Here is a 15,810-nt window from a genome sequence, read left to right as displayed (position 1 = left end):
CAGTCAATAATGATTAGTGGTACAAATGAATATTTAAAAACCGACTAAACCGACATAATCGTACCGTGCCGAACCGATTTTTAATTTTTTTTTAAATAAAATCGTATGTTTTTATATAAATCTATAACTGTACCGATAATTATGGTAGATTTTTTATTTTATAAAAATTAACCGAAAAAATATTGAACCGTACGGTTCAATATTTGCAAAATATATATTTTTAAGTCTTTTCAGTTTTTTTAAAGTATTTGTTTTTGTAAAAACTGAAGAAAAAAAATATTTTTTTAAAAATACTTTTAAAAACTGAAAAATATATATTCTGTAAAAACTAGAAAAAGAAAGGAATTTGCAAAATATATATTTTTAAGTCTTTTCAGTTTTTTTAAAGTATTTGTTTTGTAAAAATTAGAATTTTTTTTTATTTAAAAAACTAGAAAAAAAAACTCTCCTGAAGCAGTGGACTACATATGCATTAGTTTTAAAAAAATAAAAATATTTTGCAAAATCTTTTTTTTTTTCAATTTGACGGTTCAATATTTTTTCGATTTATTTTTATAAAATAAAAAATCTACCATAATTATCGGTACAGTTATAGATTTATATAAAAACATACGGTTTTATTAAAAAAAGCCGGTGCACTAATAGTCATTATTCTTTAGCAAATTGGTGCACTTTTAATCACAATGTTAAACACCGTTAGTTTTTTAACGGGTCTCACCTCACGTGCCTGTCACATGATTTCTATTTTTTTTAAAAACAGATTTCTCTGCAAAAGATACATTCTCTTCCTTCTCTTTCCCATTTCTTCCCCCAATTTGCATAACCCTAGTTTATAATCCATCTGTAGCAGAATTAATTATTAGGAAGTAACAATGCTCTTAAGGCGCAACACCGGAAGAGAATCACCTCGGTTTTATGGTGAGTTTCCTCTCAATTTTCATATTGAAGAATTTATGTTGTTACAGTATGAGTATTGCGTTTCTCATCTTGATTTTGTTAAACCTTTTGTATTTCTCTACTCTTGCTAAAAGAACTGTTCAATTGTTAATTCTGCTGGTTTGTTTTTGACAAACAACTATTTTGTATTATTCTTGTCTACAACATTACCTTATGAAACTTACTATTTGTAATTTCAGATTCGATAACCGAGGCTTCGTTTGTCACTGTGAAAATATATCATGGGGGATTTATGAAGCGTATACCAGAGAAGCACTATGTTGGAGGAAACATAGATTACATTGATTATGTAAATGTCGCAAAATTGAATATTGCTGAGTTCAAGAAGATGACAGAGATATGTGGTTATTTGAGTGATTCGATAACTTTTTGGCGCAAGTGTGAAAAGCCTGGTAGTATATGGAAGTTGATCTCTACGGATTTTGAAGCCTCTGCAGTTGGTAAAAGCATCCAAAATGACAATGTGCTTGAGATATACTTTGAACACTTGAACTCTTATTTTCAAATAGACAAAGTGGATTCAATAATTCAATAAAATATTAAAGAAAATAACAAGCTACAACTTATGTGTGAAAATTCATCTTGTGATGATTTTAGTGATTCAGAAGTTGATTTATCAGATGATGTGTTGATTGATTCACATGAGAAGAGGAACCAAAGCATTTTGGAAGAGAGGGGGCTCCTTAGCGACAAAATAAAAAGAAAGATGGTTGACATAGAAGGGGATCTTGATTGTATTGATTCTGAAGACATGCAGAGTTTGGATAGTGATTCTGAAACTGAAAGTTTTAACTTTCCTCGGTTCAATCCAAAGACCGATGTAGATAACCCAGTATTAGGTTTAGAATATACCTTTGGGACAAAGCAGGAATTTAAGAATGCTGTAGCAACTCATGCGATTAAGAATGGAAAGTATATCCAGTGGAATAGGAACGATGGTGTAAGCATGGAGGCACGTTGCTAACATCATCCAGAGTGCAAATGGAAAATCATGGCTTCTAGAATGCAAAGAGACAAGGCTTTCCAGATTAAAACTTACAATCCCATACATACTTGTAAGGAGTGGCATCATGAAAATAGAACGATCACTTCATCCTTTATTGCAAGAAGATACCTCAAAGAAATTGGATCAAATCGGGATTGGAAAGTTAGATATTGATGCTGCTGCTTGGTTATCTGGTAAAGATCCTAGTGAATAGTCTATGTCGCATTTCTCTTCAGATGCTAAGTGTGACACCTTACTAAATAATTTGTGTGAAGTATTTAATAGCATGATACTTGATGCTCGGGATAAGCCAATTGTGACACTTTTGGAGAAATTACGATATATGCTCATGGCGAGAATGCTAGCTAATAGGGAAAAGGCTGAGAAATGGAATTTGGGTGATATTTGTCCTAAGATCAAGGATATATTACACAAAAATCAGATTGCAGCTGTTGAATATATACCGAGAAAATCAAATTACTGGAGCTATGAAATTTTAGGAGCTACAGTTACGGACAATTGGGCAGTTGACTTGCAGAATAAATCTTGTAGTTGTAGAAAATGGAGTCTCACGGGAATCCCTTGCAAGCATGCTATTGCAGCAATTTGGGCTAAGAAGGATAACATTCTTGACTATGTCCATGATTGTTACAAGGTGAAAACATATAGAAGAATTTATGAAAACTCAATTCTTCCAATGAATGGGCCACAACTATGGCCTAAGTCAAGTAAAGTTCCTCCCCTGCCTCCAAAGATTGTGAGAAATAGTAAGAGAGGAAGAAAGCAAAAGTTGCGATAAAAGGAACAAGATGAAGTTGGTGCTAGTCGAACAAAGATGAAACGAAAGCAAAAATCTCTAGATTGTAGTATATGTCACAAGCCTGGCCACAACAAAAGGACTTGCAAGTATAATATTGTAGAAGAAGAAACTAACTCTTCAGTTCGTCAGAAACTACATGTAACGTTGGCTTTTATATTAAAAATGATTTCTCATTTGGTAAGCCTAAACTAACATAAAAGTTGTATGTATTATTTTTTCAGGTTAGAAGAGGATATGATGAAGTGGGTCATGGAGAAGTGGAACATGAGCAAAATGGGACTGGTCGAAGTAGAAATTGGACCAGAATTTATTTGGGAAAGTTTTCAATATACACAAAAAAATGACATGCCTTTTGAAGTTTAACAGATTTTTTGGGGTAAAAATGGCTCATTCTTTATATTTACTTGCTGGAGCATTTATGCTATTCTCTATTATCAGTTTTGTACTTTTAGAATGAGTTTCTAGTAAGTTTATGGTGTTTTTTGGGTGCACTGCAGGTGCTTGAATGTTGCTGATTTTTAAGGTGGTGCAGGAATTTTTATTGCTGTTCTGGTTTTGTAAGGTAGTGTTGGAATTCTGTTATTTTTTGAAGCTGGTGCTGGAATTGTACTGCTGTTTTTGAAGTTGGTGCTGGAATCTGACTTATTTTTTCTAGAAAATGATTGTTGTTTTTGCTAATCTTTTAGGCCGGTGATGAAACTTTGACATTAGTTGCTGTTTTTATTGGTTTTTGAAACTGTAAAACTGCTGCTAAATGCTAAAAGATGCTGATGGATTTTTTTCCTTATTATAATTAGTACAATGCACCCACATTTTTTATGTCACAATAACATTCATCTTTCATTCAGTATATAATCAGGAAATGCTTCACAAGCTTTCCATAAAGTATAAGTTGATACTTAAAATTGAGTAAGAGAAATCTAATATTTAACAGTCCAATATCATAACAGATATGGAAGACAAAACCTGTTGTCTAAGCCAAGCGAATCATTTTGTCCAAGTATTAGTTTTTGTTGTCGATGCTTAACGAAGTATGACCAGTTATAATGAACTAGAATCATTTTATCAAAGGAAGAAAACGTATCTTTTGCAGAGAAATCTGTTTCTTTTTTAAATCGAAATCATGTGACAGGCACATGAGGTGAGACCCGTTAAAAAACTAAAAGTGTTTAACATTGTGATTAAAAGTGTACCAATTTGCTAAAGAATAATGACTATTAATGCACCATGTTAAAGAATATGTATGGTTTTAAGTGTAAAGATATAAATGAGGTATGAATTTGGGCTTTTCCTCCATCTACCACATTCAAATGTAATGAGCTATTCAATTTTTCTCCTAAAAGTCAAAGCAAATATTGGATGAAAATTGCAATATTTTTGGATAAATAGATTCTAAGGGGTAAATTCTTTTTATTCTTGAGTCAATCAACCAAATAGTGTGAATGAAGAGCTGAAAATTTAATTTGGAACGACAGTTGGAGCGTAATGAATAATAAAACTTTTACTTTCCTTTTAGATGCATCTTCAATTATCGTTTATAGTTTTGAGGATCTCAGTCCGATTAATTTTATTGTAAGTTATAAATTGTGTTAATGTAATACTTTGTTCCAACACTATTCACTACCCTATCTAATGTATTTTATTGTTCAAAAATATATTTGTTGCAGATCTGCAAGAGGCGGACCTACCTTAAGGTTAGGGGGTCACCGGAATCCGTTAGCCTCGAAAAAAATACTTTATATATATTGGGACCCGTTAAATAATTTATCTGGCCCCCTCGATAAACAAAAGCAAGGCAGACGCGTTGGTTTTGTAGCTTGCTCAAGCACTTAATTACTTGACGGATCCGGGTTAGAAACCTGTCTCCTGCTCTTCCTTTTTAAAATTACTTAGGTCAACTGATTTTTTATTTTATTTTTTTGAATTCTTTAATACTTGTACACAATAGTTAACATGAAGTCTTTTAACTTTTATCCTTTTCCAAACTAAAAAACAAAACCAACGCCTCCTCCTTTCTCCAAACGGACGCCTAAACCCTTTTGCTTAAAAACAACCCCCTTTTCAATTAACCCTTTTCCGCTTCTGTTCGAGCTCAAATCCGGCAACTAGCAGTCCGAATCGGCGGCGGCTATTGGATCGAGGCTCTTCTTCAACTGAAATAGTAAGTTTCTTTGAGTAAAATCTTGATTTTATTTGAGTAAGTTTTTTCTTTCTTTTGAAAATATTAACTTAGCAAAGTAATTTGGTATCAAAATTTTGCTTTTCCTTCGGAGGTGGACCTACCTTAGGGTTAGGGGGTTACTAGAACCCGTTAACCTCGGGAAAAGACGGACCTACCTTTGAAAATTTTGCATGTTTAAGACAATGGTGCCCCCGTCATGGGTCCGCCTCTGGCAATGGTAATAATAATAATGATGATTATGGTGGTGATGGCAATGGAACTGTGGTAAAATAGAAGTAATGATAATGCTAAATATGCAAAAATGCATGTGGCCGAAATTTGGGGAGAGTTGGGCTTTATATCAAAATACGGGGAAGAAGTATAGTTTTCAAAACTTTGGCTGCAAACGTAAATAAACGCTTGCCTTTTACAAAATACAGTTCTCTTAGCTTCAATAAAATTGCCGGAAAGCTATTCTCGGATTTGGTCAGTTTGCAAAATAAACATATTCTTCTTGGTTGGTATCCAATTCTTGGGAAAGTTACTAATCTTAACTCTCTTTCTTCATCCAACACCAGCATTGAGTACTGCCCGCAAAGTGTTTGATGAAATTCCTAGTCCAATGTGTTTCCTTCAATCATTAAATACTTGTTATTTACTTGAACAAATTTTGATTTTGGAACAAAATAAACTGTGGGTATGCTGCATTTTGTTTTCAATCCTTGGAAATAATTGAATTACTCTTAATTTATTTTTTGCTCAATATTGGGATAAAAAGAGTTTTTGACATGTGGGAATTGAGCTGAATGTTATGAAAATTTACTCAAGTTTTTTGTGACAGAAAAGAAAAATGGCAAGAGGGTTGATATGGGCTACTGCAGAAGACTTGGCAAAGAATAGAGAAAGAGTTCTGTCTTTGTATAGGCAAATCTTGAGGAGCCTTAACTCACCGGCTTTGCCACTCAACTTAGCAGCTAGGCTTCAAAAGAAAGCTGAGGTCCGTGCCATGTTCATGTTGGGTTCCGAGGAACGATCCCTTCACAACATTCAAGATCTTATTTATGCTGCTGAATACTCTCTTTCCCAATTAAGAAAAGGAGAAGTTCCAAAACACATTCAAGTTTATCAATAAGTCAGGCCAATTTTCTTGTGAGTACAAACGTTGTAGAAGAATCTTCTGCACGTGCTTTATTGCATAGTTGAATAGAAGTCGGGCAATACAGGGTTCATTGCCCTGTATGCATATATAGCATGTTTTTTTCTTTCAGAACATATACATTATGTCCTCTTTCATTTTGCTGAACTTGAAGTCTTAGTTTTATTCTTGCAAAGTGGTTCCTTTCGAAGTTCCAATTTCCGAATGATGAAAAATAAAGCAGCTTTATGATGACAAGAACAAGATATATAATGTGCTGAAGATTAATACTTAAGGGTTGGATAAGAATTGCAAGAGGAAGTTATTGAATACGTAATCGTTCCGAATCTCTAGAATTCACCGAGTAGATCTCAAATTTTTGATAAGGTAAAACCCGAAAGATCTCATTAGCATCTCAAAAGCTAATGGTAGAGAGAGGGGAACACGGGGTGAATGGATTTTAGAGTTACTCTCATTTCAAATTGCCGAGTAATTGGGAATTTTTCCACATGGCCGAAATATCTTCTATTGATTTGCTTGATCCGCCACTTGGATATGCTGTCGTCTTCTTTGAAAGTGAACTTTGTGGACTATAAAAATGGATTGAGAAGTGGAGGCGTAATAATAGTAGTAGTTATTGGTCTTTTAATCTAGTAGTCTTCTTTGGTTTTGTGCTTGGAATAGCTATAGTTCATAGGCATGTTACCCTTAGACCCGCTGTTTTATTTGGAGGCTTGAAGCTATTTCTTTTTTGAAATTTAGGGGTCTTCTCTTGCAATCAGATTAACTGTCGTTTAGGGAAGTCTTCATATTTTTGTCACGGTTTCGCAGTAGATAAAAGTATAGCATGAAATATTTAGCATGTTTTGGAAAATGCTGACGAGATGATCAAATGCATGTAAATAACTAAGTAAACTTCGAAATTTCTATTATGAACATAAGCTCCAAAGCAGATAAATTCATTGAAAATTTTGTGCATTTGAACTATATCAGCATCTGCATTTCTCATATTTATAGTTTCTGGTAACCTAATAGTTATTAACTTCTAATGGCTTCATTAAGTTATAGCATTTACCTGAATTTGAATCAAGATCCCCATGTAAGAATATTCTTGTGCATGACTCTAATAAAATGATGGCAACAGTTCCTTTAGTTTCTCTCTTTCAGGGTCAGTTACATGATTTATTTCTTGCAATTTGCAACACGTCATTGACTTCGAGATACTGATGACAGGTTTGACCCAGCTTATATTGATATCTGTTGCAACTTAAAGTCTTGTTGAAGATTTCACTCGAGCTGCATGGGTGTTAAGCTTCTCCCAAGTGGAATCAGCATATCCTGTAAATTGTTAGTCGAAATAGATGGCTGACCATTGATGGAGGGAGATGATCTTGACATTATTCCTCTAGAGTCCATTTACGCGAGGATAGCAGTGTGCTACTAAATTATTATATCACCTTTTGTCCCCTTCAGTAGTTGAAATTACTGAGATAGAGTATAACATTCCTTGTTCCTGCAGATGTTTACATATGAGAAAACAAAGAGAAATTTCATTTTGTTAGGTCTATTATTTTTTTGGGGTGGGGGTGGGGGTGGGGGGGTGGGGGTGGGGGGGGGGTAGTTTCTTGGATATCATAGTGCCTAATTGAGTGATTTCTCAACTTCTCTTGTAACTTTCATTCTTCTATTCTGTGCTTTTAAAGTGAGACCGATGAGTTTATGTGCATTCAAGGTTAGACTTTTGCTTTGCTTATACTTGACTCAACCGCTTTCTGATGGCAAAATGAATAATTGGTAGAGATGTAATGGCTGTGGGTAACTGGTACAAGGTAATGGAAGTTCAGAGCCTTACTTTAAAAGGCAACAACAACAAGAAAAATTACAACGGGGTTTGGGGAAGGTAGTGTGTATGCAGACTTTACCCCTACCTTGAAGGCAGAAAGGTTGTTTCAGATAGACCTTCGGCTCTTCTTGTTTTTGGTTGTTTTCAAATTTTATTCTTTTTTCTTCAAAAAATTAAATTGTTAGCTGTACTTTTTGATCTTATTATTGTCGAAAAGGTATTTAGAAGTTTGCTTTTGTTCTGAACATTATTCAAAAGAACTAAACATTATCTTTATGTGTGAGACTTTCTTTTGGAGTAACTTTTACATTCACAATCGGGGTCTAAGTAAATGGATCACGAAATTGAGTGGGACGAACACTCAAATGCTATCCCTTTTCCTTTAAGAGACTGTTCAAGAGGTTCAATTTTAATTTATTTTGCTCCATTAATATCTATATGACATTATATTCGACATGTCTGATAATTTTGGGTAGATATGATGAATCATCCTCAACAGAAAAAAACTCCTATTTTCAATTTGCAACGATTTGATGTTTAAAATATCAAGTAGATTTGTCTATTATATTAGTGATTGTGAAAGAAATATTTAAAGTATTAGTGGAGAAGCTAGTTTAGGAAGTAACATCTAGGGCCGGGTATATATCCGGTAAAACCGATTGTTCGAACCGAAAAATGCTATTGGGTTATTGGTACCGAGTTATTGAGTTAATAGTTCCGTAACAAGTTAGTGTTATTTGACTATTGAGTTATCGGTTCGGGTCTTGATCTGCCTAATTTTATTAACGGTTTAACCGATAACCCAACAAACTTTATCAAAATTATAATTTTCCCCTTAGGTATGTAAAGCCACCTTAGAGCTTCATTCTCTGAATTCTCTCAGCCATCACTCTTCGTTTTACCTTACTTCTTATGATAAGTGATAAACTTTTCTTTCCTCATCTTCATGCTTCAGTTCAGACTTTTAGTTTTATTTCTTCTTTGTCGCACTAATTCTTTAGCATTTACAAAATTAGAATTTTATCAATTTCTTGTGAATTATGTCCGCTCGTTACTAAGATAGTTAGTAAGATTTAGACTGTTGAATGTCTTATTAATTACTCCTAGTAACCTTTTTCTTTTGTTGATTTTGAGAATTGAGATAGTTAGTAAGAATAGATGTGCACTTTTTACTAACTGGTAATTGGTTAAGAATGTTCTGTTTTAAAATTTTCATCTTTACGCAGCATTACACAAAAAGCATCTTCACTTTAGATTGAGTTATTTTGTCGGGTAAACCGATAATGATGTTAATCGACTAATCAATACCCGATAACCGATATCAGTTATCGATTTCATATTTAAAATCGATAATCGACCGAACCGATAATATTTACAATTGAACCGAATAGACCATACCTACCCCACTAACATCATGTCAATTTCAGCCACATATTATGATAGGCCGTCTATCCATGTAAAAATATCTGTTCGATGTTTCTTCCCGCCAGAGTTCGGTAAGATTCACTTAAGTCCCACTTACTGTTAACAGTTAGTAGTAGTACAATTTATGGAGCTCAACATCTCAATCCTTGGTACTCGCTGTATGTTTTCTTGAACAAGAAAATCAAATGTTATTACTATCATGGCTTGCCACATTACACTTTCTGTTACATCCTTAAATGTTAGTAGCAATGCCAATTCTCAAGATCCTTCTGTGTCTCACAAACTCCAGACTTGCAACTCAACCAAAGAAATAAAAAAAAACCAATCTTTAATCATTAAAATTAGCTCCGTACAGCACCCTCGACAACTCCTTTACACTAAAATCATCTCTTTATGTTCTTCCCCAATACCCTCTAAGGAATTTAGCTATGTCCACTCTCTTTTCAGTCAAATACAGGACATAGATATCAATCTTTTTAACTCCTTAATGAGATGTCTTTTAAGTTCTAAGTGCAAAGAAAATGCTTTACTTGCATTACTAATGCATGTTGAAATGATGTGTAAAGGCTTAGTTTTGGATAAATATACGTACCCTCTTGTTCTTAACGCATGTGTACAGTTACGTGAGCTCAGACATGGCAGATTGGTTCATTCCCATGTGATAAAAACTGGGTTTGCGTTGGATTTGTATGTGATGAACAATTTGATTCGTTTGTATGGTGTTTGTGGGTGCGTTGGGAGTGTGAGGAAGGTGTTCGATAGAAGTCCTGAGAGAGATTTGGTATCTTGGACTACTTTGATTCAGGGGTATGTGGACAACGGGTATTTGAAGGAAGGAGTTGAGTTGTTCTTTGAAATGATTGAAGATGGATTAAGGGCTGACGAAAGGATGATGGTCGTTGTGATATCCTCTTGTGCTAAATTAGAGGATCTGAGATTGGGCCAGAAGTTACACAAATATGTGCAGAGTCATAAGTTAAATTTTGATGTGTTTATTGGGAATGCATTGATGGATATGTACTTAAAATGTGGTGAAACCGATATTGCTCTTAATGTTTTCCGAGAGATGCCAACGAGAAATGTGATCTCTTGGAATACATTAATATCTGGATTGGCTCAGAGAAGGGAGTTTAAACAGGCCTTGAATGCATTTAATGAAATGCAGGATCAAGGAGTAAAGCCTGATAAGAATACTTTAGTTGGTGTTCTTAATTCCTGCAGCAATTTAGGGGCACTAGAAGTTGGGAAATGGGTGCACACATATATAGACCGAAATCAGATACAAGTAGCAGGGTATGTTGGCAATGCGCTTGTAGATATGTATGCAAAATGTGGAAGCATGGACGACGCCCTTAGAGTTTTCGGAAGTATGAATTCTAAAGATGTTTATTCATACACATCTGTGATAGTTGGGTTGGCCACACATGGTAAGGCGCGGATAGCACTTAATTTCTTCTATAAGATGCTCGAAATTGGCATACAACCAAATGGGGTCACGTTCGTGGGTGTTCTCACAGCTTGTAGTCATGGAGGATTGATTGAAGAGGGCCATAAGCTTTTTGCAGATATGTGGAGAGTGCACAAATTAAAACCTCAAATAGAACACTATGGTTGCATGGTTGATCTGTTGAGTCGTGCAGGGTTGACAGATGAAGCAGTAGAGTTCGTGAAAAACATGCCAATTGAACCGGATGCTTCTATTTGGGGATCAGTATTAGCAGCATGCAGGATCCAAGGAAGAGTTGAACTCGCTGAGCATGTGACTGAAAAACTTGTCAATATAGAGTCTGAAAAAGACGGTACATACATACTGATGTCAAACACATATGCTTCAGTCAGTAAATGGAGAGACGCTTTAAAAGTAAGAAGGGCAATGAAGAGACAGAAAATAAAGAAAGTTCCTGGATGTAGCTTAATTGAACTTGATGGTGTGGTTTCTGAATTTAAGAAGGGTGACAAAGCGCATCCAAGAAGTAAAGACATATATGCGATGGTTGAGCAACTGACACTTCATTCAATTGGTACAGAGACCTTCTCAAACGGAAGTGAGCCCCTCATAGTTTGAATGGTGCAATGAAATTGGCAGCCTAATCTGGAAATGAAATTTGTCAAGTTGACCTCAGATATCACTTCTCGACTTAAATGGCATGAATTATTTAGAAGCTCTGCCTTTTCTCCTGATAAGGTTTGGAACGATTTCTTTTGCACCAAACATTTTAGTATAGTGAAGTATATTACACACGGATCGTGCACAATTCGTTACAAGAAACTTTAAGACATCATTTGTCTGATTGTTGTTGGGATGCATTTTTGCACGCCAAACATTACATATATAAGTAAAAGAAATATGTAATATGCAGTTGAGCAGCTGATCCAATCAATTGCTACTTACCTTTCTAAGCATTATGGTTTGAAATCCAAGAATAGTCTGTTAAAAGGTACTAGATCTTACATGGTTGAGAAATCGAAGAACTGGGATAACCCTGGGAAACAAAAGTTCAAGTTTCAGTAGAGGTAACACTAAGGAAATTCTTCCCATTTATCTGAGCTTTGGAGAGCAAAATTACCGAGCATTTACGATGTTGGAAAATAACAGGTATTTGGTGGATGATTGGAAACAAAAAAGGAAAAAAGATCTTGCCTATTTTAGAGAAAGTGATGATAATGTTTATCAGCTTAAACTGTGGAGGTTAATTTGGTTGCTCTGGCTCAGAACCAAACAAGGAATTTTATGTATTTCGGCGGGAACTCAGTGTCACGCTCAAATTTTGTTACTACAAAAGTACAATTCAACCTTTTAGTTTCGAATTACAATCTGTATGTATTCTTTCCCTTATGCCGTAGGTTAATCACATAAGCTTTCAAAAGTAGCGCTTTTCTGAATTCGGCGGTTTTGATGTATATTCTTTACCTCGTAGTATGTATATGACCGATAAAATACGAAATTCAATGTGTGCATAGGTGTCAAATGGGCGGGTCAAAATGGCCGAGTCAATAAATTATAAATGGGTGGGTCATTGCTTGGGCTGTGATAGACGGGTAAAGATGGGTTAAAATTTGGGTTATAGCCCAACCCCCAACTCTTACCAAGCTTTAATTAATGTATGTTATTTTCTTATGAATTGTTTAATTTAAGATATTTTAGTAAAGTTACTCATGGATGAATTTGGGCTAAAAATCAACTCAACTTTAAATTGGCTAATATGGGCCGAGTCAAGATGAGCTGAGTTTAACAAAGAACAAACTTCATTTGTAGTCATCCGGGGAAAACTAATGGCAATATGTAGCCACAAAATAAATCATACAATTAATAGCTCAAAACCAATTACAAGAGCTAGCCCAAAATCACTGTCACTCTTCCTCCTTCAAATTTCAAACTTTTCAACTCCGTAGCCTACTTTAATCCATACCTTCTCCTTACTCTGCCACCTATAATTAATTAAAGAATGAAAACTATAATCAGAATATTATCAAGATAATAATTCACCAAATTGAAAAGGTTCATATTATATGTTAATTCATTCACCATGCAGTGGTGGATCTAGAGACTACGTTGCTGCGTCTAAATCAGACCCCATCTGTATTCATAGTCTCATACTATATTTTGGAGTATATCCAACTCACGTATTCATAATTATCTAATTTACAATTTGGCAGGCCGTAATACAGACCCAACGAATAGTACTTCCAAATCCTTGGTCCGTTTATCTCTTGGGCGTATGATTTTCATGGTAAGAAAATATTTTCTCCAACCAAAAGAAATTTTCTAGTGGTTTTTTGGGATGCTTGATTTATCATTGTCAAATTGGTACCGATCCAGAAAGATTTTTTTTGTTAACCATGATTTAAGGGGTGATTTTATTTAAAGCAAATATTGAACCCTCAGATCTGGAAATGGACAGGTGTGATAAACATAAATGTGTACTTGGCAAACTGGAGGACGTTGTAATGGAGGGAGCCGCTTTCGGGATGGAAGGGTTTCATACCTTATCGGGTTCTGACTTACATTTGTAAAGACATCGTAATAGTCTAATTAGCTTATGTATTTTGTTAAAGAATTAGGTACTCTAGAATTGGTTCCTAAATAAGAATCTTTATGAGGAAAAAAAAACTGAGAACTTTCTTAACTGTGTATTATAGAATAGTTCACAAATGGGTTAATTTCCTCATTGATTTAACTTGGTTAACAGGTTTATTATGATCATATCATCCTACCCATTGAACACCCACAACAACGGGTTAATTTGCAAGTAAGCTAGCGTTCAACCCGACCTAACAAGTAGTTGGAGGCATAAGGACCTAGAATTTGGAAGATAACAGTGGTAAAGTAGACTTGGGCTTCTGAGTATCTGATTACACATTATTTAACTTATATATACTGTAAAACAATATACCATATCAGTGCATTTTAGCCCATTGATCTAATTTTTCAAGTGTCGCTGTACAAAATATATACTAAATAGACTGTCACTACACAATCTATATACAATAGACTGTCACTATACAAAATAAATACAAAATAAACTGTCACTATACAAAATATATACTAAATAGACTGTCACTATACAAAAAATATACAAAATAGTCTGTCACTATACAAAAAATATACAAAATAGACATTTCGGGCTATTAGATGTAATATGTTTGGGCCGGATGGCCATTTCGTGTCAATGAGGAAAAACATGGGCTATTAAAATTTTGAAGGATTATAGAGGGTAGTTTTCTCTTTAACAAATAGCGGGTCATTATCAGACGGGTTGAATGGGTTTGGGCTCAAATTGCCGCTCCTAAATGTGCATGATACTCATAAGCAACTCACTCTCAGATGTTTTAGAGGTTCTCTTGGTTACCGACTTACCAGCACACAAAGAATTCCTGTGAAACAAAGACAAGCATATTAAATCCTAATTATATATTGTGTGACCAAAATTAATACGCAAATCACTATGCGATACTCATCCTCAGATGTTTGAGTTTTAATTTGTTGGTGACGTGCCCTCAATGAATTATTGTGAAATAAAGACAATTAAGTTAGCTTGTTTCCCAGAGTTAGTAGAGTTCAAGGTGCTACAGCACTGTTACGTATAGGAAGCATCAGTTAGCTTGAAACATAGAGAGGACGAACTTTCTCATTTATTAATCTAGCTTTGAACATAAACATATACTATACGGAGGGGGCGTCGTGCCGTACCTTCTCATATCCTATAAATTTTAGAGTTAGAACGGATTCAAACTCTTTCCAAATTGATCCATTTACAAAAGAGAGTTACTTGTATGGGGCTTAGTTACTCGAATGTTCAAAGATATATATAAAGTATTAATTAAAATCTACTTCTAAGTTGAGAGGACTAACTACTCTCATTAAGTTACAAACATTACTTCTAATCAAGTAGGAAAAGACTACCATTTTCTTCTTCTTTGATTGATTTCTTGCATTGTCTAACTATGAGATTATTATCTTACAGATCAGAAGCAATGAGATGATCAGGATTATGGAATGAGAATACTAACTATGTGGAAGACATAATTAAGTACGTACCATAAATATAAGCGTGTTCTCTCTAATACTTTAAATTTTTAGATGAGTTTGTCATACTATTTTTCTCTAATACTGTAAGCTTTTAGATGAGATTGTCATACGGTTCAACAAACTAATCAGTCCTCTTCGGTACCCTCGAGGTTAGAGTTAGACACTCAGCCAAATTCACGGCTATAGGATTTTATAGTTCAACGACTTAACTAGTGTAGGTAGGCCATCAACCATAGATAATTAATGATTATCTACTTTAACAAAATTGTTGTGAAATATGTTCTGCATTTCCTAACCTCTACAATTAACGCAAACATCAGAAAAAAGGAGAGAGAGAGAGAGGGGGGTGGGATTGGTCCATAGCCAAATAATTTTATGTTTTGGAATTTGGATATTTACCTAGCTAATGCTTCGTATTATAAAACCTGAATGAAAAAAAAAAGAAACAGATTAAAATTTAATTGCAGAATCCTTTAATTATTCGAATATTCTTTCAAGAATCTTCTGAATGTCATAAGGAAAAGGGTCAAAAATGATGAGCTTCTGTAAAAATAAATTTTCTTTGTCACCACAATGCTATTTGATGCACTAATTGCATCTAGAATATCAAGAAAAACAAAGAAGAGTATTTTTTTTTTTGTCTTAATGTTGTTCGATAAAGGACCATCTTATTCTCATGCCTCCATTGCATCTCAATATCCAGCCGGGCTTCTTTTGTTCTAACGATTTTGAATTTGAAAACCAAAATGCATGTTATAGTTGTAATATTTCACTTAAATTGAATACTTAATATTCAAGCAACAAGATAAAATTTCTATTTTTGTACTATAAATTGGTAAAGATTGCTGAGGTATATTATGGTAAGAACAAAATTTATATTTTTTTTATATAATTAATTTGTTGGATGGTGAATTTCTTTCTATGCACTACTCTGTGAGTAACTGCATCATCCAA

General features: G+C 34.4%; 1 protein-coding gene and 1 long non-coding RNA gene across 2 annotated transcripts; both read left to right on the top strand.

Annotated features, from left to right (window-relative positions):
- Nucleotides 1-744: 744 nt before the first annotated feature.
- Nucleotides 745-7,611, top strand: LOC107832251 (uncharacterized). Its single transcript, XR_001658529.2, has 7 exons — nt 745-918; nt 1,137-2,900; nt 2,984-3,138; nt 3,260-3,324; nt 4,430-4,923; nt 5,765-6,072; nt 7,292-7,611. It is a non-coding gene; the product is annotated as an uncharacterized LOC107832251 (long non-coding RNA).
- Nucleotides 7,612-9,525: 1,914 nt separating this feature from the next.
- Nucleotides 9,526-11,391, top strand: LOC107832250 (pentatricopeptide repeat-containing protein At1g08070, chloroplastic-like). Its single transcript, XM_016660071.2, has one exon. The coding sequence runs from the start codon at nt 9,526-9,528 to the stop codon at nt 11,389-11,391; it is 1,866 nt and encodes a 621-aa protein (XP_016515557.1).
- The last annotated feature ends 4,419 nt before the right edge of the window (nt 11,392-15,810 follow it).

The sequence above is a fragment of the Nicotiana tabacum genome, chromosome 19 (assembly GCF_000715075.1).
Source record: "Nicotiana tabacum cultivar K326 chromosome 19, ASM71507v2, whole genome shotgun sequence".
In the NCBI taxonomy this organism is placed as follows: Eukaryota; Viridiplantae; Streptophyta; class Magnoliopsida; order Solanales; family Solanaceae; genus Nicotiana; species Nicotiana tabacum.
This window is presented reverse-complemented; position numbering and strand designations above follow the sequence as displayed.

Bases quoted from the DNA above. Each gene is read 5' to 3' on its own strand.
- LOC107832250 (XM_016660071.2), top strand. From the start codon at position 9,526: ATGGCTTGCCACATTACACTTTCTGTTACATCCTTAAATGTTAGTAGC.